At 52.5% G+C, this 20768-nt stretch overlaps 1 protein-coding gene and 1 non-coding gene across 2 annotated transcripts in view; both read right to left on the bottom strand.

Annotated features, from left to right (window-relative positions):
- The window catches only part of ASAP2 (ArfGAP with SH3 domain, ankyrin repeat and PH domain 2), a 120294-nt gene that overhangs the window by 7754 nt on the left and 91772 nt on the right, over nt 1-20768 (bottom strand). Inside the window, exons 20-27 of the mRNA XM_040496907.1 lie at nt 15969-16158; nt 14493-14578; nt 12907-13022; nt 11766-11833; nt 10419-10532; nt 7928-8180; nt 5156-5290; nt 3691-3862 (exon numbers count right to left, since the gene is read on the bottom strand). Coding sequence (XP_040352841.1) covers nt 3691-3862; nt 5156-5290; nt 7928-8180; nt 10419-10532; nt 11766-11833; nt 12907-13022; nt 14493-14578; nt 15969-16158 — 1134 coding nt within the window. The remainder of the gene's footprint in view (nt 1-3690; nt 3863-5155; nt 5291-7927; nt 8181-10418; nt 10533-11765; nt 11834-12906; nt 13023-14492; nt 14579-15968; nt 16159-20768) is intronic.
- LOC121044622 (U6 spliceosomal RNA) lies at nt 7170-7276 on the bottom strand. The gene has a single exon (XR_005797388.1). It is a non-coding gene; the product is annotated as a U6 spliceosomal RNA (small nuclear RNA).

Genomic DNA, 20768 nt, shown 5'->3' with positions numbered 1-20768 from the left:
AAGAAAAGAAAAGAAAAGAAAAGAAAAGAAAAGAAAAGAAAAGAAAAGAAAAGAAAACAAAACAAAAGAAAAGAAAACAAAAGAGAAAGAGCAAGAGAAAGAAAGAAAGAAAGAAAGAAAGAAAGAAAGAAAGAAAGGAAGGAAGGAAGGAAGAAAGGGAACAAGCTTAAACCAACAAGACAAAGAGAACTGAAGAGGAAACATTTTGGAAGTGGCCACAGGAGGGAAGCATCCTAACCACGCCAGCTCATCTGAGGAGGGAGAACACTCACGCAGTAAGGAAGCCCTGAAGGACCCCCATCTGTGCACAAGCCCCCAAGGCTTATCAGCCCGTGGGAGGGGGCATAAGGCATGGCAACAAACACAAGGATTGGCTCAAAATCTGCTCAAGGAGCTACTGAATCCCCGGATTCCCAGACCAACCCTGAGCAACTACCCTACCTCAACCCACTGAAGACCAGAAGCTTCTATTCTCAGAGCGGGGAGAATAGAGGGTATCTGAACTTGGGGGTACCAGTGTGATTGTTGGGAGCATCTTTACAAAAAGGGGGACTAAGTAAAAACTTAACTGCTGAGTGAGACCCTCCACAGCGAAGTCCACACTGGACTCTGCACATGAGGGTGCAGTTTGCAATCAGGTTTCTTCAAATGTTTATTTTGAGAGAGAGAGAGCGAGAGCGAGCGCATGCATGCATGTGAGTGGGGGAGGGGCAGAGAGAGAGAGAGAGAGAGAGAGAGAGAATCCCAAGCAGGCTCTGAATGAACTGTCAGTGCAGAGCCTGATGTGGGACTTGATCCCACAAACCATGAGATCATGACCTGAGATGAAATCAAGAGTCCATAGGCTTAACCGACGGAGCCACCCAGGGAGCCCTGCAGTTGGTTTTAATGCCTCAGCTGCAGTGGCAACTTTTGGGCAGAAAACACCAGATCTATGAGGAAAAGCCTCTAACATAACGGAAACGAAAACAAAGACAATGGACACGGAAGAAACAAACTATGCAGAAAAGCAAAAGCTAAACTAAACAACTCCCCCTCCATCCCTATAACCATCATTAATAATCTGAGATGAGAGAAAATGATTTCATGAAACAAAAAAGATACTATTAACTTGAAAATTATATGACAGCCGAAACAAAAAAATTCAATGAAAGAACTGGAAGATGACATGAAGGAAATCTCCCAGAAGGCAGACTTAAAAAGCAAGCAAGCAATGCAGAAATGGAAGCGACAGGTGGCAGAGAGCGGTCCCTCCACGGAGCAGAGCTGCACTTCCAGCCCCGGCCTCCAGGTGGAGCCATGGGACTGGCTCTGGTCAAAGGCACCCTTCTCCAGTCTCCTCCTCAGGAAATAACCCTAGGAACAGGGTTCAGAAGTAGAAAGGGTCTGGGTCTCTGACTCACCCCTTGGGGCTGCTGCACAAGCAAGAATACAGGCGCTCAATTTTGTGTAAGAAGTCAACTTCCAGCTGTTAAACCACGGAGATTCAGGGGCAGGCTGATAGAGCTATCAGCTTACCCGAATGAAAAAGAAAAGACGATACATGTAGAGGAGAAGCCAACGGAGTCTGACATCTGAGTAACACGAATTATATTACAAGCAAGAACAGAGGGGCACCTGGGTGGTTTGGTCAGTTAAGTGTCCGACTTCAGCTCAGGTCATGGTCTCACGGTTCGTGAGTCTGAGCCCTGCGTCGGGCTCTCTGCTGTCAGTACAGAGCCGGCTTCAGATCCTCTGTCCCTCTCTTTCTCTGCCTCTCCCCTGCTTGTGTTCTCTCCCTCTCTCTCAAAAGTAAACATAAATAAAAATAAATAAATAAATAAACAAAAGAACAGAGAAAACAGAAATTAAGACAGTAAAAAAAAAAAAAATCAATGAAATTTCTCAGAACTGAAGGAGGTAGTTTATATCCTGAAAGGCTCCATCATCTACCTGGTGGCAGGGACGAAAAAAGGCCCATCCTGGGGAGTCGGAGCCTCGGCAGGGACAGGAGGCCTGAGGGGGTGCGCCTGAGTGGGACGGAGGAGGGTGCTTGGCGGGGCAGTGAGAGCCCCAGCAGGGCGAAGAGGGTCTCCATGTGGGGCCCCAGATCTCAGCAGGGAGGGGAGGAGGTGGGGGCAGAGATGGGAGACTGGCTTCATGGGGGTATTGATCGTCAACGTAGAAGCCAGATTTCTCATCACCGGAAAAGGGAGTAAGGAGCCCAGCAAAGGAGATGAGAATAGACCCTGTGGTGCTTTGAGAACACTGCCCCCAAACCCTCTCCTGAGAGCTGGAGTCTACACCGCCCTGTGCTACCGTTCCCACGCCAACCCTGAGTCTGGGATCTGCCACTGTTTGACCAGTGATACATGACAGAACTGACAACCTGCCATTTTCCAGGGCTGGGCCTGTCTCTTGGGACTTGTTCTCGGGCCCAGTCACCATGATTCGAGGAAGCCCTCGCCACATGCAGAGGCCACATACGTGCAAGCTTTCTAGCCAACAGCCCCAGCTGATAGCCAGCATCAACCACCAGATGTGTGGGCTGGAAAGATGACACGAGCCTCAGCCTGTGAGTCACTTTCTGTGTTGGACCATCCCTGGCCTTGAGTCTTCCAGCTAGGGCTTCAGATATTGTGGAGACAAGATAAGCTAACTTCACGATGCTGATCCAAATTCCTGACAGAGTCTGGTAGCAGAATACAATGGTTGTGTCCCATGTCAGTAAGTCTTGGTGTGGTTTGTTACTACAACTGAAAAGGGAGATAGTGTGAACTCATGGATTTTGACACAGAAATAGAAATATAGAGATAAATGTGTTTATAAATACAGATATGCACAGATATACACCTATGTATGTACATGTGTGTGTCCCCAGTTCTGACCACTCAGAGGGCCTGCCTGGGAGCAAGGATACCCCAAGAGCAATGAGCACACACAGTATTCGGACCTTGGCTTCTAAGTATCACTGCCGCTTAAAGAAAACCATCTTTCACTATAAGGATCCAGCTGGAAACCATGAACTGGATCCCTTTGTGGAAAAGGACAAACCTTTGGGTAAGTGGCAAACCTTGTATGGGTTTTAAGAACTGGAAGGTACTAATGTGTCTATGTTAACTTTCTCTCTTTTTTAAAGATTTTATTTTTAAGTAATCTCTACACCCAACATGGGGCTCGAACTCACAACCCCGAGATCAAGAGTCGCACGCTCTACTGTCTGAGCCAACCAGGTGCCCCACTATGTTAGCTTTCCGATCGTGCTGGTTGTATTGTGCTTATGCAGGAGAACATCCTCGTCTGTAGGAAATATATGCCCACATCGCGGAGGATGCATACGAGTAAGATAACCTTGTGAGCAACACACTGAAGCTGCAGGCCCAGCGTCCCGAGGACCTTCATTCCCCCAAATCCAGTGCCTGTGCTACACAGAAACCTACACTCGTCATGTGGATAGAAGACATACGTTTGGATGAAAATTTTTAGCTTAATAATGTTGATAAATTATTTTTAAGACGCTTAAGCCTGATGAATTCATCAGGTGACACCGGTACTCAAACGTTAGAGTGGAAGCACTGGAAATTTCAAATGTCTGCACGGAAATTTCAGATGAAGGATTGGGGCCGCTGCCGCTTGGAAGCTCCTTGAACGCAAGAAGCCAGGACGGCAGTTTGGCCAGGCCCCGCGGGCCCCATGAAGACAGGCGGTTACCCGGGAGCAGGCCTCTTCTGCGGGAGGCGGCTGGGCGGCTGGGGTGGCAGGGGCGGGGGCGGGGCTTTGCTCAGCGGGATCCCAGGCTGGGCAGACTTGCTCGGCTGGCCCAAGGCTTCGATCACACTGGGCGTTTTTGCTACCGGAGGGGGCGGCGTGGGAGCCAGGGGATCTGTGGAAAGAAGAGGAGAGCCACACAGATTGTCAGACTTCCTCACGTCCCCAGCCTTCTCCCCCGAGGCTCCTCTGATAAGGGCTTCCTTTTTTCTATGGTGATTTCTTAAGAACAAAAACCTCTTTTCATTGCAGGTTTTTATTAAGCAGTATTGGCAGGGAGTCCTTCCGAGCCTCAAGTCAGGGTTAAAATGCCTCTATGAGCCTGTGCCTTCCCCGTTGGAAGTCCCTGTGGGGGTGCCACCACAGTTCTGTGCTGTCCACCCTGAGACCTGGAGAGACAGCAGGGGGGAGGCTCAAGTCTGCATGGGGGTGCCTTCCTGGGCCAATCCTCTTTCTGCCTCAGCTGCCCCTGTGGGCCCTACACATTTCACCAGGCTTCCAGCAGGTCACTGTGAGACCGCCCTAAAGTGCTCACTCTGCGAAGACTCCACAATCTGTGCGGAGGGCAGGGCAAAGACTTGGGAGGCTGAGGATCAGAGAAGTGACGTGCTTTCCCCTAAGGTCAGAAAGTTGGTGAGACGGGCAGTTGGGCCTCGAGCCCTTGGCTCCTCTCCCCGCTTTCCCCTCTCGGACAAACATTAGTGCTGTCCCCGAATATCCAGGGTCCTCGCTAAGGCAGTTAACTGTCCTCAGGACACGACGGGGACACCCAAGGAGCCTTCCAGTGCCGCCAGTGCACGTGCACATGGCACTTGACTGCAGCCGGGGCTCGGTTTCTCCTGCCTCAGCTTAAAAGCTGCGGGGAAAACCCGGCGAAAGTCCGTGCTCTCTGTGTGGGCCCCGAGGTGCCAGGACCCCTCCCCCTGCCAGCCCAGCAGAGCAGGGGCGAGACAGGCTTAGGGCCTGCATCCAGGGCTTGCCCCACTGCTCCAGGAAAGATGTTCCTCTTCTCCCGCCCCCTCCCCTAGGTCCCGGGACTTCCACCGACACGTCGGTATTGAAGGAAAACACATGCCAGATTGCGTCTAAGTGACTGTGCCCAAATACTGAGGACCGCCAAGTGGCCAAAGGAAACGAAGCCCTGGGCTCATGCGCGACAGGAGGAAACGTTGCTGAAATGCTCGGGAAGACAGGGGAGGAGAGTGTGTGAGCACCCCCCCTGGCAATGGGGTGCGGGACACACAGGAGCCTGCAGCTGGGGAGGGCGCCCGGAGGGGCCAGGGCTGGGAACGGCAGTGGCTTGCGGGCGTGCGGCGTCGCAGCTGTCCCCTCGCGGCTGCCGAAAGCACCCCCCAGCCATCCAGATCGCAAAGCCCACTGGCAAGAAAGGAAAAAGGAAAAAACGTACTGGTAGATGTCACGCGAAGAGGGGGCAGCGGTGGATGGACAGCTGGCGGATCTGACGAAGATCGCTGCCTGCCTACACCGTCCACACTTACAGAGTTTGTCTTCCACAGGGCGTTAGCGGAGGAGGCTGGCTGAACTGCACACGCACGCACATGCACACGCACGCACATGCACACGCAGGCATGCACACATACACACGAATGCACGCACAGGCACAGAACAAAAACAGAAACAGAACACTGCATTATTGATCCTCTCTCTCAGAAAAACGATAAATATGACCCTTCTAGAATAGCATTAAGACCACAAATAGAATGTTGATTTTTTTTTTTTTTTTTTTTTTTAATTTTTGTCTCTGGTATCTGGAGGATGGACACTGCTACACACAGTGGTGCTTCTGGGAAAATTATCAGCTGGTTTTCACAATCTTACAGATTTTCTTTCTCCAATACGAATACCATTTGAGGAGGGAAATGAGTAACCACAATGACATATGTCCTGAGCATTGCACTCCAGCCTGTAGAACATCTGCTGGCCTCTACCCATCCATCAAGTCCTCCCCTGGGTGTACGCACAGGGGAGCACCTGTCCTCGGACCGCATGGAGAGAAGGGTACAAATTAGAGACAGGTGAGGGCTCCCCACCTCCTGCAAACATTTCTGGCTAGAAGTCAGGTGACACCAAGGAGGCTCGGCTGACATACCAGGGAGACGGCACCTGCCCAGGTCACAGTCCCTCCTCTGCCCCACAAAGCTCTGCACACGGGGGGGGGGGGGGGGGCTGTGTCTGAGGCTGTGCATGGCCCACAAAGTGGGGCCCCGGGCTTGGGGTAGAAAACAGGCACCCCCATGCAGGGCATTTCTGCGGTGGACAAGGTCTGTCCCCGGGTGGGGCACTCAACGGTGGCTCCCTTTTCCGTCTGTCATGTGGGCACCAGGGGGTACTAGACTGAGAACCAGGGGACCCTTTGGGGGGTTATAGGGATGAAGTGCAAGTACACCATCAAAGGAGAACATGAAGCTAACCACAGGAATAGCCAGAAAAATAAACTATGAAAAACCCCAAACCCTCTAAGACTTTAGGAGAGCAAAAAATAAAGATGAACAGTTTTTTATTCCTTTTGCATGACCAACAGAGCAAAATAAAGTCTTTCCTCCAATGACACACAAAGTCAGTAAAAGCCACTAATGGGGTGGAGGGGACCAAATCATTGCAGCTGCAGCCTTGCACAGCGAATACATGTACACAGGGCGTGGGAGGAGGCTGGGCAGACAGGGGGCCCCACAAGGACCCGACCATGGCGAGCTGCCCTGGGCCCCTCCCGGCCAGTGCAAGAAGCCTGACCTTGCGGCCTCTCTCCTGCTCAGGAATTGCCCCAACAAGTCCAGGGGTGTGGGCACGAGGGGGGCACAGGCTCTGTGGGGGAGGGCAAGTGGGCGGCCTCTGGGGCCTGCCTGGGCAGCACCCGCTCTCCTCTCGGGGGTCTGCTCCAGTGACCTAGACGACAGGCCCCTCAGCCTTCTCTGGGCCTCCCTGAGAGCTGGGGACAGGGCCGTGGTGGGGGTGGCCTCGGCCCAGGTGCTGGCAGCTGCCATCCTCGCTCCCCTGCCAGGGCTACAACCCTCACTCACGCCCCCTCCCGGAGAGCAGCTGTTGCACAAATGCCACGTGGACCGGCAGCAGCCTCCAGCGGGGTGGGGACATCACACCCTCCTTCTTGTGGGAAGCCCTCCGGAGGCCACCGGCCGCGTCGGGCAGCCCCAGCCCACAGCTATGCCGGCCGCTTGCTGGACCGGCCTTCAAGGAGCGGAATGGCCAGCTGGCCGTCAGTTCTGGGAAAATTACCTAACTTTTGGGGGCCTCGGTTTCCTTTTTTTTTTTAAATGTTTTAAAATCTTTTTATTTTCTAAAATTTTTATTTATTTTTATTTTACTTTTTTGAGTTCCATCCAAGTTAGTTACCATACAGTGCAACAATGATTTCACGAGTAGATTCCTTATGCCCCTTACTTGTTAAAAATAAGGAACGCTTCATGACTTTGCGTGTTATCCTGGCACAGGGGCCGTGCTAATCTTCTCCGTATCATTCCAATTTTAGTGTGTGTGCTGCCGAAGCGAGCACCTCAGTTTCCATTTTAATAAAAATAAAAACCAGCGTCTGGGAAGTCCAACTCATTGTGTTGTGACAGAACAACTAACGGCAAGCTCTGGCACTTAAGGCACCGGCAGGACCCACGGGGATCGTTTTGTATTTCTACAATCAGGTTGCGCACCGTTCCCCAAATCAGCGTCTTTGTATCCTTCATTTCGTGGGGCTGGCAGAGATAGAAGGTACCAGGCGTCACAAGCTGGCTGAAGGCAGGCGGGGGGGGGGGGAGTGGAGGGATGATGACACAGGACAGAACTAAGGCAGAGGGAGGGGTGCTGAGCGGTAAAAGCAGACAGAAAAGAACAGAAAGGAGGTCTGCGGGAAGGTCTCACAGGACCAGCGTCACGAGCCGAGCCACCCGCCTCAGGCTGCCCTGGTGGAGTCCGTGCGCTCCCCCCAGTGACACAGATGCCACACCTCTGCCCAGAACAAGGACAGAGTCAGAGGCTCCACCACCATCCGGCATCCTAAGACCGGAGAGCTCCTTGAGGATGTCAACACCATGACCGTAGGACACAAAACCCCACATGTCATCGAGCAGGGGGCAAAGCAACTAGAAACTTCCCAAAGCGAAAACCAAACAACACCCTTTGTGCGCCGGCGGGAGCTACGACGGTTCAGTACCTTTGGCAACGTTCCGCGGGGGCAGTGGGGGGGCGCTGGCCGTGCTGGGGGCCGCAGGCTGGGAGGGCGGCGGGCTGCCACTGAGGATGGCTCCGTACGTCTCGTTCTGCAAGATGCTGGGCACAAAGCCCCTCTGCTTGTCCTTGGCCAGGCTGGCGGCATCTCTGGCCAAAGACGCGGCATTCGACTGCAGCTGGTTGGACCCCAGCTGGTAGAAGCTGACGGGCCGGTCTTCTCGCCGACTGGGACTGGGCTGCAGAGGGTGAAATGCACACACGCTGACCTCCTGGTCACAGCGTCCAGGCTACTTGTGCACACCACTGCTACTTGGGCCCGGTGCCTTTTTGGCTCTCAGCCATTACGTGAGAGCTGCAAGGCTTAAAAGTTACTCTCACCGTGTCTCTTAACAGACACACACACACACAGCCATGATTTATAATTTACACATCTCCATTCTGTGAAGGATTTAAAACACGGGCGACTTCATCCTTATTAGCCAGAGCTAATTTAAGCTAGATCTGCATTTTCATTGCATTTCCCCTTCGTACACATGCTTTCCATTGAGGACCCAGCTACACTCAATCCCCAACAGCTACATGGCAAATTCGGGGGAGGTCAATGTTTCTTCCAGTATGAATGCACCTCTTGAGATTCCTCTAACTCAGGGTCAGCAGACCACGGCCTGGGGGCCACCACCTGCTTTATAAATAAAGTTTATTAGAACACAGCCATGCCTAGTCATTTACAAATTGCAGTTGCCTTCAAGCCACCCTGCCAGAGCTGAGTAGGCGCAGAAAAGATGGTGACAGTTCAGGCCCAAAAGCCTGAATATTTACCACCCGGCCCTTTTGGTTTGCTAACCCTGGCTCCGTCTGAAGGTCATGTGCACGGAATCACGACTCGGGTGACTCATTTCTAATTCATTTTAAACGTCAGCTTCAATGTAACAGCTGTGATCTTCAGCAACTATCTTAACCTGGCTGACCCTGTTTCTCCTCTGTTCAATGGGTAGAACTTTACTTCTCTAGCACAGTGCCAGCTTAGCAGTTAAACTGTTGGCCGATATACCCCACCTCCCCTCACGGGACCACCTGCCCAGTCAAGGCTCTGGCCAACCCAATGGCTCACATTCAGCTCAGCTATGCAGAACTCAATGGCTAGCGGTCTTCACGCATATTCTGAATTCAACAAAGCCCATGGCTATATGAACTATACCCACCTCTGCTGGAAACAGGGAGTGGGTAGATGAGCGTTAGCACTTGCTGTCAGACTTCTGTTTGGACCATGGGACCTGCTGTGTCCTGCTCACGCAAGAATGGGATGCATGTGCTCACTCTGGGGCCGATGCGTCCAATCTTTTTTTAAGGTGGGTAAGTGTAACATTAGTCAGCTCTCCTCACTTTGATACTGTTTTATACCTAACTCAGTGGAGAAGTTTCTTATTTGAAGACATAGCAAGCAGGTATGTTAACGGCTCCATGAACGAGGACAGTCAAGGAAATTTCAGAAATGCCGTATATACATGTAATCAGACGGGCTCAACGCACATCAGAATATTCAACAGGAAATTTTACGTGGAGGGCACCTGGGTGGCTCAGTCGGTTAAGTGTCCGACGTTAGCTCAGGTCATGATCTCAGGTTTGTGAGTTTGAGCCTTGCATTGGACGGGCTCTCTGGGGTCAGTACAGAGCCTGCTTCAGATCCTCTGTCCCTCCCCTCTCTGTCCCTCCCCCACTTGTGTGCTCGCTGTCTCTAAAAATAAAGAAAACATTTTTTTTTTTAAGAAAAGGAAAGTTTACATGGCATTTTCCACTGATTTCACAGCAGCTAGGAGTACGGGCTCTGGAGTCCGCCTGCTGGAGTCTGACTCAGCTCTGAGGCCTGTGTGAAGGTGGTAACCTGCCAGGAGCCCTCCAAGTGTGCAAGACAGCGTGCCATGAGCAGGGGGCTGGACTCAGAGGCAAGTGCCCTCAGTCTGGCCCCAAGCTGGTCTCTAAATACTAAGCTTCACTGTGGCCGAGTCAGCTTCTCTTGACTCTCGAAGCTTCCATGACCCCATCGAATAGAGGAAAAAGTTGGACCCACAGTTCTAAAGGCCATTTAATGATTCTAGTTAAGGTTTTAATGGCTGATGAGTGGACGTGACCTGCGACACTGGGGGCCCCTGGCTCTTTATCACATGCACAGTGCAAGGACTTCCTCTAAAACCCACTAGACTCCACGCACCCCCCCCCCATTTCTTTCCCTCAGATCAAACGGTGGGCAGCTAATGACGACAACACAAGGAATGTTCCCTTGTTCCTAAGAGCTGGGAGACAGGTGGCAGCTGTGGGAAGGGTGAAACCAAAAACCTACTGAGATCAATGGAGGCAAAAAGTGAACTCCACCTCTTCTACAAAACCGCTCTGTGCGCAGATTAGAAGCCAGGATCCACCCCGCTCGGAACAAAGCTCATGACGACACCCCTGGCATCCCTCGGCCGGGCACTGACCTGCAGTTTCTCGTCCACATCGTCATCGCTCTCATCCAGGTCTTCGTGGAGCAGCCGCCACTCGTACTCGACGTGGACGTGGGAATTGAACCTCCCAGACAAGGCCTGGGTCAGCTGAGAGGACAAAGGGCCATCAGTGACACTGCACACAAGGTGAGCAGCCCTGGGTGGCATGGGGTGGGGGAAGCAGAGACCCCAGGGTGAGGCCGGCTGAAACTCCCCTCCCTATTTCACAGAGGACCTTGAAACGCAAACCTCATAACTGCCCTTTCGTGTTCTGTAAACAGTACAGGGCGGTGGGCAGGCAAGGGCTATTCGAGGTCTCAAGGACGGCCTGTAGGTGCTGACAACCACACACAGGAGCAAACTCAACAGAGAATGGACGTTTCCACTGTTAACCCAACCATCTTGACCAGCACTAAAGATGATGCCCCAAAGAAAAGGATGTGAATGACTATTTTCACAATACTCTCGGGGAACAGATAGCTAGTTCCATTTTAGATACACAGGAGAGAAGCAAATCCCTTTCTTAGCACGTTAGCCCTTAATTTCCTCCAGAGCCAGAGAGTAGCTGTGTGACCTTGGGCAAGTTACTTAACCCTTCTGTGTCTGTTTCCTCACCTGTAAAATAGGGATAACAGAAGAAACCGTGTCATGGGTGGCTATCAAGATTGAACGAGTTAGGGGATATCAACTACTTAGAATAGCACCTGGTACTACTCATCCCACACTTCCGTAACATTTACAACGAATAGCTCTCTTTATCGAGCACTGGTTGAGCTTCTGAGTGCAACACTAATTCCCACAACAACCTTGTGAACTGGTAGAGCGGACTCCACTTTACAAACAAGGAAACAGCGAGAGAGTTGGCATTGGTGCGGCCTTCCCGAGTCATGGTGGTGGAGCCCTACCGCCTGAGCCCATGGGCTCTGCCCCCTAGCTGCACTGTCACTGCCTGATCTAGAACAGGACAGGAAACGATGGTGCAGAACCATCTGGAAGATTCGGGGTTGGGGAACAGAGTAAGAACACCAGCTTTGGATGCTGCTGTGAAGGGACGAGCTGGTGGCTTCCCGACTCCAGGGATGAGCCAAAGCCATGGTGGCCCCCGGATCTCTGTTCCTGTTGCCCCAGATTAATGCTAGGACCACCATCAACATGTCCAATAGCAAACGCCCACTGGCGTTCTAAGTGTCATTACGAGGGGGTAGCCACCTCCTCTTGAAAGACCCCCCAGTGTGCCTTCTCCTGGCTATCCCCTCTAGGGTCCACACTTTGCAGAGGGCAGGGCCCCTTCCTGGCCCAGGAAGGGCCCCCTGGCCACGTCCACACCGGGTGGAGACTCACCAGCTCCTCACAGTGCTCGTGCCGGAGGCGTCTGGCGATGTCCAGTGGCGTCTCCCCTGACTCGTTAGCTAAAAGGCAGGGCAACAAAGGGTGGCATTATGACAAAAACAAGCGAAGGCCGGATTATCAGGAGGCAGTTAAAAGAGGTACAGAGAAGCAGCACTCAATCGAAGTGAGCACGATTAACGAATCCCACGGTGAGTCTGGAGCAGGGGCGGAACTGGTCTCGTAACCGTACAGACCTGTGGCGGAACACGGTCGGGAGACGTCAGGAGACCGTTTGAGTTGGCCATGGGCACAGAACGGCACTCCTCAGCGGTCTGCAAATCCGAAACCGTGCATTTTCTTCTAAATAAGCCTCTGCCAACAAGGTTTGATTAAGAAAAAAAAAAAAAAAAAAGCAAGCCAACTCAGAGACACCTGGGAGGCTCAGTTAAGCATCTGACTCTAAATTTCAGCTCAGGTTATGATCTCACGGTTGTGGGATACAGCCCCGTGTCAGTTGAGTCAGGCTCAATGCTGGGCAAGGAACCTGCTTCAAAATCTCTCTCTCTCTCCTTCTACCTACCCCCCCAAAAAATAGAAAAAAAAAAAAGAAACTTGACTCAAGAAGGTGTGTGCCTTCTTTGTGTTCTCTTTGCTCTCTGTTCCACAGTTCTTCCAAATCACTTCCTCCCAACACAGTCACCACCGCCTGCCCTCGGATGGCTGCCAGCGTGTCAGGGTCCCACGCGGGAGGGAGAAATGAAGGCCCAACAGATTAGGGTCCCTCGTGGAGGAGACTTGGTGCCACGAGTGGCAGTAAACAGTGTCTCTTCACTGCCCCGTAAGTAAATTTTCCACGCCGGGGACAGGAAGAGACTAAGCCTGATGCTGGGTGGGGGTTCTGAACAGGAGGGCAAGACGCCCCAGAGCTTGTTCAAATTCACGTCCGCGTGAGTGTCGTCTGTGGGGCCTGAGCTCTGCTTCTCATATCCTATAAAACACCTGCCGAAGGTGGGAGAGGATCTATGTATCAGAGGGAGGGCGACTGCTGACAAATACGGGACACGGCAGCCATGCGGGGCACGCGGGGAGAGGCCCCCCCCGCCTTTGGAGGGCAGGGCCCGCGCACGGGGCCAGGCCGGCGCCACCCGCTCACCCGTCTCAATGGAGGCCTTCCCCCGCAGGAGCAGCTTCAGGCACTCGGCGTTGTCCGTCAGGCAGCAATAGTGCAGGGCAGTGCTGCCCTTCCCCGTCTGCTTATCCAGGTTCCCACTGGCCAAGAACGGGGACAGAAGAGAAAGAACAATGAGGGGAAGGCCAGGGGGTCGGGCAGGTGAGCAGGGGAAGCATCAAGCAACACCACAGGGAAGGGGATTTCTCCGAATCCCCCTCCGCGGTGGGGGCACAGGGCAGCATCCCCGCTCGTGGGGGTGAGGCAGCCGTGGCGGAAGGCCACCAGGGAGCCAGCAACAATGGCGGAGAAGGCCAGAAAGGGAGAGAGGCACCCCAAGAGGCACCGTGCTCCCCAGATGTGGGACAAGCCACTCAACCCCCTGGTGGGCGAAGCCCTGAAACGTGGCTGTCATCGTGAGGAGGAGGGACAGTGGGGCTTTGTGGCCCCGGGAAGGACAGATGGGGACGGTCACCAGGAGGAGACATCCACTGCTCTCCTCAGGACAGAACCTGCTACACTGTGAAAATAAGCTTCATCTTCTGACCTCTCCCCTCTTCCTGCTGCCCCCCTTCCGTTCTGGAAGAAAGGAAACCAGGATTTCCCTTCTCACGCTCCAAGAATCTGCACTGGGAGAGGATGACGTCACTGAGCTGTTTTCATCCAGGGTCCGCGGAGCCGCTGTCGCGCGCTAGGCGCTGGGTGGGCGTTCGGGCTCCATCAGCGGGCGGCTTCCGCTGAGTCCAGCAAACTGCTGACCGGCCCCCAGCCGCTCTGCCTCTGGCTACTTCTTCACTCTCTCCCCCAGCAACAGCAGGGAAAGGCAGAAATGCTGAATATGACCTTGCCATTGCGCTGTGGAATTTTCCACTCCGTGTGGAGCCGTGTCAGCGGCCTGTGACCAGCATCTCCCGCAACACACGCCCCAAACCACGATCAGGGAGTCAAGATACACCTTAACGGGTGTTTGTGGCTGGCTGGCTGCTGCCAGGCAGGTGATAAACCAGAGTAAGGTGGGACGCACCAAGCAGCAGGACTATGCAGTGCACACACATGTGCGCGTGCGCGCGCGCACACACACACACACACACACACACACATACACACACACACACACACAGGTTCTTTAAAGGCTACTTCTAATGAAGATATAGAAACAACTTTTCAAACCAGACAAAACGCCCACAACCCGGTGTTGCAGTTTACAATCTCAGCTTAGGCGGGTGGCTCAGGTATGGATCCCTGTGTCCCTGTTACCTCTCCCCACTGCTCTAGGGTACCCCGCCTGGGTCCTGTGGGACACTCACAAGGGACGTGAGTGTGGGGATGGCCCTGTGCACACAGGCGGTTGTGGGGGCCACGGACAGCCTGCCTTCCAGAGCCCAGAATTCAGAGGTATCGATCTGAGATCCCACGAAGGGTCTCTGTCTTCACGTCCTAGGGTCTCTCGGGACTGGCACCTGATGGCTCACTTCCTGTCCCACAGCCACATAATGAGGCAGGAACCTGATCCTTCCTCAGAAACACCAAGGAACAAAATCAAACGCCTCCCCTAAGTTTAGAACACCTACCTGTTCTGGACTAAAAAGTCTACGATGTGGAGAGAAGTCCGGTCCACCGATCTGACTGCAAGATGCAGGGCAGTTTCATCTGGCTCCTGAAGACCAAAGAGAAACATTCCAGAATTCCAAGGGGAGAGTTCGGTTTTGTGTTCAATGTGAGCAAAATTGTGTCTCTCTCTTCCAAAAGCCTTTTATTCTTTCTTTCAAAATGCTTCTAAGACATATGGTGTCTCTCTAGTCTCCAGAGCAAACTCTGCTCTTGGGACCATTTCGAGACTGGTCTTCCTTTCTCCACAGAAAATAATGAGAAATTCAGGGAGTTCACCTCAAAGTCCCCTCAATCTTGATATTCCTATCTCTGCACTAACATGAGGTGTTGCCTATAAGGTGCGTGTGGGGGTCTTCGTCCAAAGACCCTAGGAAGTTTCCCCAGGCCTCATACCCAATCTTTTATACCTGCTGCCTGAATGAACATAAATTCTTATTTTAAAAATAGCATTAGAGTTTTTCATTCTGTATTTACGGACAAGGCCAGGAGTGCTAATGCCCAGACTGTCTTCAATTTATACCAGGGGACACATGACCTCCACTGCCTTTTCTGAAAGAGTTCTGACAGGTGGGGGAGGACCGACCAGAGGAAGATGGTCTCAGGTGGGAGGGTGGGTGAGAGGGCTGGAGGCAAAGGCAATATCCATGGAACAGGGAACATGGGACAAAGAGGGAGGTGGCCCTCAATCCGCCTGCCGGGCCTGCTCAGCCAGCCAGGGCCACTCCCCTGTCCTCTGGCTGGGGCAGGGCTCTGAGCTGGGCATGCCCTGAACCACCTGGGCTTGATTCTCTCTGTCTCTCTCTCAAACATTGGATATCGGGCTCCATAGAACATGTGCTCGGCTGCTAAGGGGTAACGCCTGGCATCCCGCACCTTCATTATGAGGACAAGGAGGTTTCAAGGGAATGTGAGCGTGTGTCTACAAGGTCACCCGTGGAAGAGAATTAGGACACATGCCGAGCTGTGACACTGGTAGCCGGTTTCCTATGGGATCGATCCTGCCATGCTCGATCCCATGCTACCCTGAGACCCCACCCTCTCCACAAGGCTCTCCCAGGAAAGTGGGGGGAATCCCTCCTACTCCGGCTCCCTTGGGGAGGAGGGCACAGGTGGGGAGCAGGCTGGGGAGCTCTCCTTCCCAGGGAAGCCTCAGGAGCTGCTCCTCAAAGTCTGGCCGTCAGCTGCCCTGCACCCAGGAGATGGGACCCTCTGGCCTCTGAGAAGATGCTCCCTCCCCCGGGGATGGGCTTTCCTTCCAAGGCTGGCATCATATTTTTGGTTGAAGAAGAATAAACCATGAATTTCTCCCCAGAACACAACGTTGTCTTCCTTCAGAGAATTATACTACTTAGCATTTCTGATGACGCTGCCCTGCCACTCCCCCCACCCCCCCCCCCTTTCTTTTCTTTTGTAAAAGTAGCAAGCCACGCTCTTACGTGTCCGTTGGCCAGTGGGATTTTTTCTGTAAGATCCACACCATCAGCATACGCTTGGAGTAATCCAAAAATATCTCTGGTTTTGACGGCCTCACAAAGGCTGTGGAGTTTGGCTGCATTATCCACATGCTTTTTCCTTGCGTATTTCCTCTCAATGTACTTGGCAGTAATGTAGTCCTTCCTGGCATTCCTGAAACCAAGCATAACTGCCTTGTAAACGATTAAGGGCCTCTATTCAAACGTATCTAACCTTCAATTATCTGTAACCGTTAAAAAAAAAAAAAGAAAATCCTGCCCACACCTTCCTTGCAGGAAGCACTGGCGGGTAGGGAGCAATCTGCTGCGTGACCCTGGCAGTGCCTGCGTCCGGGGACACCCAGGGCAGTGAAATCCTCCAGTTTCCAACACAAGAGGCCTCGAGGCCCAGCGCAGGGTGACTGGGCCTCACTCAGGTGCCAACGGTAACTGGCCAGGTTAGGCAGGCTGGGAGGCCCTCCCTGAGAGCGAAGACAGTGTTGGGCCCCAGGGTGGCTCAGTCGGTTGAGCGTCTGACTTTGGCTCAGGTCATGATCTCGCGGTTTGTGAGTTTGAGCCCCGCATTGGGCTCATTGCTGTCATCACAGAGCCTGCTTCGGATCCTCTGTCCCCCCCCCTCTCTGCCCCTCCCTGGCTTGTGCTCTCACGCGCTCTCTCTCTCTCTCTCAAAAATAAATAAACATTAAGGAAAGAAAAAGAGGGAAGACAGTTATCTTCTCGTTCGTGGGCACTGTGCCTGGCAGAAAACGCACCACACATCTGATGAACCAGAACAAACTGTCAGCCTTTGTGGTCTATTTTCTGGCCTTCACATGGCATTGTGTTCACAGACTCTACCTCTCCCATAGAGCATGGAACAGCACCAACTCCGGGGAGGCCAGTAGAAGTGTGGGTTCAGATCCCGCCCCCACCATACTGACGGTGTGTCCTGGGACAAGCACTTCATCTCTTTAGGCCTCAGGTCCTATTTGTGCAAACGTGTAAAACACGCCCTCGAGGAACTGGGAAAAATACGTGAACTGACACATTTGCTGGGCACATGGTGGGTCCTTAGAGCCCTGGCACTTGCTGATCGAACTTAAAAGATGGAGAGCAAGGGGTGCCTGGGTGACTCAGTCGGTTAAGCGTCTGATTTCGGCTCAAGTCATGATCTCTCGTGGTTTGTGGGTTCGAGCCCCACGCCAGGCTCTGTGCTGACAGCTCGGAGCCTGGAGCCTGCTTCCCATTCTGTGTCTCCCTCTCTCTGTACCCTCCCCCTGCTCATGCTCTGTCTCTCTCTCTCAAAATAATAAACATTAAAAAAAATGTTTTAAAAATGGAGAGCTAGAGAAACAGTAGCTCCTGGTCAGGAGGACTTTCAGCATTTTACTCCGAGGACCTTAACAAACAACAGCTGCAACAATAAAAAAAAAGTAGACAGGATTTTTGAGAGCTACAGTAAAAACGAAATTCCCTGTGGCAATCAAGTGAGAAGGGGCAGGAAGCAGCCCAGCTACCCATCAGCCGGTGAAGGGACGAACACACGTGGTCCGCCTACACAACGGAGTACTGTTCAGCCACATCGAGGAACACAGCTCTGACACAGGCTACATCATGGCTGAGCCCTGAAAACATCGTGCGAAGGAAAAGGAGCCAGACGGACACATAAGGCCACATGCTGTATGATCGCATTTACACGCAATGCCTGGAAGAGGCAAATTCATAGGGACAAAAAGCAGATTAGCAGGGCTGGGGGGTGGGGGGTGAAGGAGTGGAGGGGAGGGTGGAGTGGGTGATGCCTGACAGGCACAGCGTTTTGTTTTGGGGGCAGAAAAATGTTCCAGACTGCGGTGATGGATGCATACTCTGTGAGTAGGGTGAACGTCACTGAATCTCATTTATTTATTTATTTAAAAAAAATTTTTTTTTTCCCAACGTTTATTTATTTTTGGGACAGAGAGAGACAGAGCATGAACAGGCGAGGGGCAGAGAGAGAGGGAGACACAGAATCGGAAACAGGCTCCAGGCTCTGAGCCATCAGCCCAGAGCCCGACGCGGGGCTCGAACTCACGGACCGCGAGATCGTGACCTGGCTGAAGTCGGACGCTTAACCGACTGCGCCACCCAGGCGCCCCATATTTATTTATTTTTAAAATGTTTTACTTATTATTATTTTTTTTTTTGAGAGAGAGGAGAGAGACAGAGTGTGAATGGGGGAGGGACATAGAGAGAGAGAGAGAGAGAGAGAGAGAGAGAGAGAGAGAGAATCCAAAGCAGCTCTAGGCTCCAAGCTGTCAGCACAGAGCCCAACATGGGGCTTGAACCCATGAACTGTGAGATCATGACCTGAGTTGAAGTTGGACACTTAACCGATGAGCCACCCAGATGCCCCTGAATTTACATTTAAATGGACGAGCTGTATGGTACGTGAATTGTATCTCAATAAAGCATGTCAGAGAAAACTGAATTCCACTGACAATACAAAAACTTAACTTTAGTCAACAGATGCACAGAAAATGATGCAACAGGATCGATTCCCTTGGATCCTTTCTGGAAAAGTGTGAAGCACACTGGAATTTCAAGAAATTGGGCGGGGGAGGCTGAAGGAAAAGCCAGGGCCTGGCGGTCAGCTCTGGGAGACCGCACAGTTCAGAGCCCGGGCTCCCGGTCAGACGGCTGCTCAAACGGGTTCCACTGCTTCCTGTCGAGGGTACAGTGGGCAAGCCCTTCCCGTGACCACACCTGCTCGAGGGGCTGTTGCAGGTTACACGAGATAGCGCAGCATTCTGGAAACACCAGCTGTAAGGACCACAACAGCATGGGAGGAGGGGCCTCACAGTGAACCTGGTCGGCTCTTCTCAGCTCAGGGACTGTTCCTTCCCATCCTGCCACCAGGGCTGTGCCAACTGAGTCTGCCGTCAGCCACGGAGCCCCTCAGGTCAACACCGCGGGCCCCAGGGGGCGATGCAGGTCTGGGAGTGGGCAGGCCAACGCCAGGCTCCCAGCGATGGGGGGGCTACTCTCCCCACTACCGACCGCCTGCCCTACGACACTCACTGCCTGGGTGCTAATGAAGTGTGCTAACACACTTTCCGCGCGTCACCTCACAAACGTCCAGCCCCTGGGCTCACAGGTCGAGCTGAGACAGGTGGTCTCATTTGGTCCTCACAACAAATGCTATCAACTTTTCTCGCCTCCCCCCTGCGGATAAGTAAACTGAAGTCTATCAAGAGGACCCAGAGTTCTGTTTCCACACACAGTGGGAAGCTCTCTGAGGGCCGCCCCTGCTCTCGGGGTCCAGGTTCTCCTCAGGGGGCCTCCCAGCACAGTGCGGCATGCGGGGAATTGCTTAGTGACGTTTTGGGCTCGATGATGTGCCATATGTGACAACCTGTCTAATGATTCAAATTCTCCAGGTCTCTTATGATGAGTGGTTGGACCAGACAGTTGTGAAGTTCTAGGTAGTTTCAGTAAAACCCTTGTGAGATAATCATCACTGCGACCTCCCCCCGCCTTCCTTGGAAGGGGCTCAAGACATCCCGGACCCTGAGTTCTTAATGTTATTCACCTATCCGGGGCTCTGTGACCCCTGGAGGTCACGCCCACACGAGCATGGGCACAGACCCGGTCTTTGCACCACCACGCTCCACGGCTTCATGAAGGAAGTTTATTTACTCTGTCAGCGTGGTCCCCTCCCCACCTCTTCTTGTTTTGGAAAAGATTAGACTTTTGGAGAAAAGCAATGAACTTAAAATAACAACACATTTGGCACGTACTTCTGAAGGATGGGCCTGTGTAAGGTCCTTAATCGCAGAAAAGGAACAGCGCTGCCTCCATCAACAGACACAAATCTGCCTGCTTCCCCCTCCCACCTATTTCTCTCTCTCCACACCCACCCCCAAATCCAAAATCTGGGGATTCATAGGCCACTAGAGGGTCTGTGCCTTCCCTGTCAACAGATTTGTGTGCAGATGGTATGTTGTCCTGAGATAAAGCCAGAAGCATACACTCCTTTCATCTGCAAGTAAAATATCAGCTTATTTCAACAGCCACAGGGCTGGGACTTTACCTCTGACTTGTTGATTCATTAAATATGTATTGAACCACCACAAGCAACATACTGCGGTGGGAAATACAAAAATCAGGAAGACGTGATCTATTAGAGAAATATGTGTAAATACTTTGGTACAATATAAAGTGGCACGGAAGGTCTTAAAATAGAGCCAAAGGCTACAGGAGCAGACAGACCAGCAGTTAACTTCACCCGAGCAGGTATGAAAGCAGGTGGCGTTTTGCCATCACACTGGCCATCCGCCCTCAATTTGGGGGAAAAAAACAGGAAAAGAGGGGGAGGGCTACACTTCCTTCTCATTTGTGCCAAGGCTGGCGGTGTGTGGGGGGTGTTTCAATGCAGACAGAACGTTTATACCGAAGGAGTCAAAGCAGATCGTGTTCATGTTTTCGAAACATCTAGCCCCAGAGTAAACAAATTCTCTGCTTTCATAAGGCACCCCTGGTACTTGGAAGAAATTACTTATCAGACGCTTTGCTCAAAACTGATCAATATTACGGCGACTTGCGAGACTGGCACCTTCCCTGTATGTCGATTAGACTGTAAGTAAATGCAGCATACCAGACCATGACCATACCAGACCATTCCCTTTGTTGAACGGGAGCTTCCAGCAATCTCGGGAAGAGCTGGCTCACCTCTGGGTAACCCTCCAATTGAAAGCTAAACGGAGAGGACCCTGATCTCTCAGGGTTTGTGGGATCGGTGTGTAGCCC

The sequence above is a fragment of the Herpailurus yagouaroundi genome, unplaced genomic scaffold (genome assembly GCF_014898765.1).
Source record: "Herpailurus yagouaroundi ecotype Mexico unplaced genomic scaffold, PumYag 188, whole genome shotgun sequence".
Classification (NCBI taxonomy): Eukaryota; Metazoa; Chordata; class Mammalia; order Carnivora; family Felidae; genus Herpailurus; species Herpailurus yagouaroundi.
Note: the sequence above shows the minus strand (reverse complement) of the source record. Positions and strands in the feature narration are given on the sequence as shown.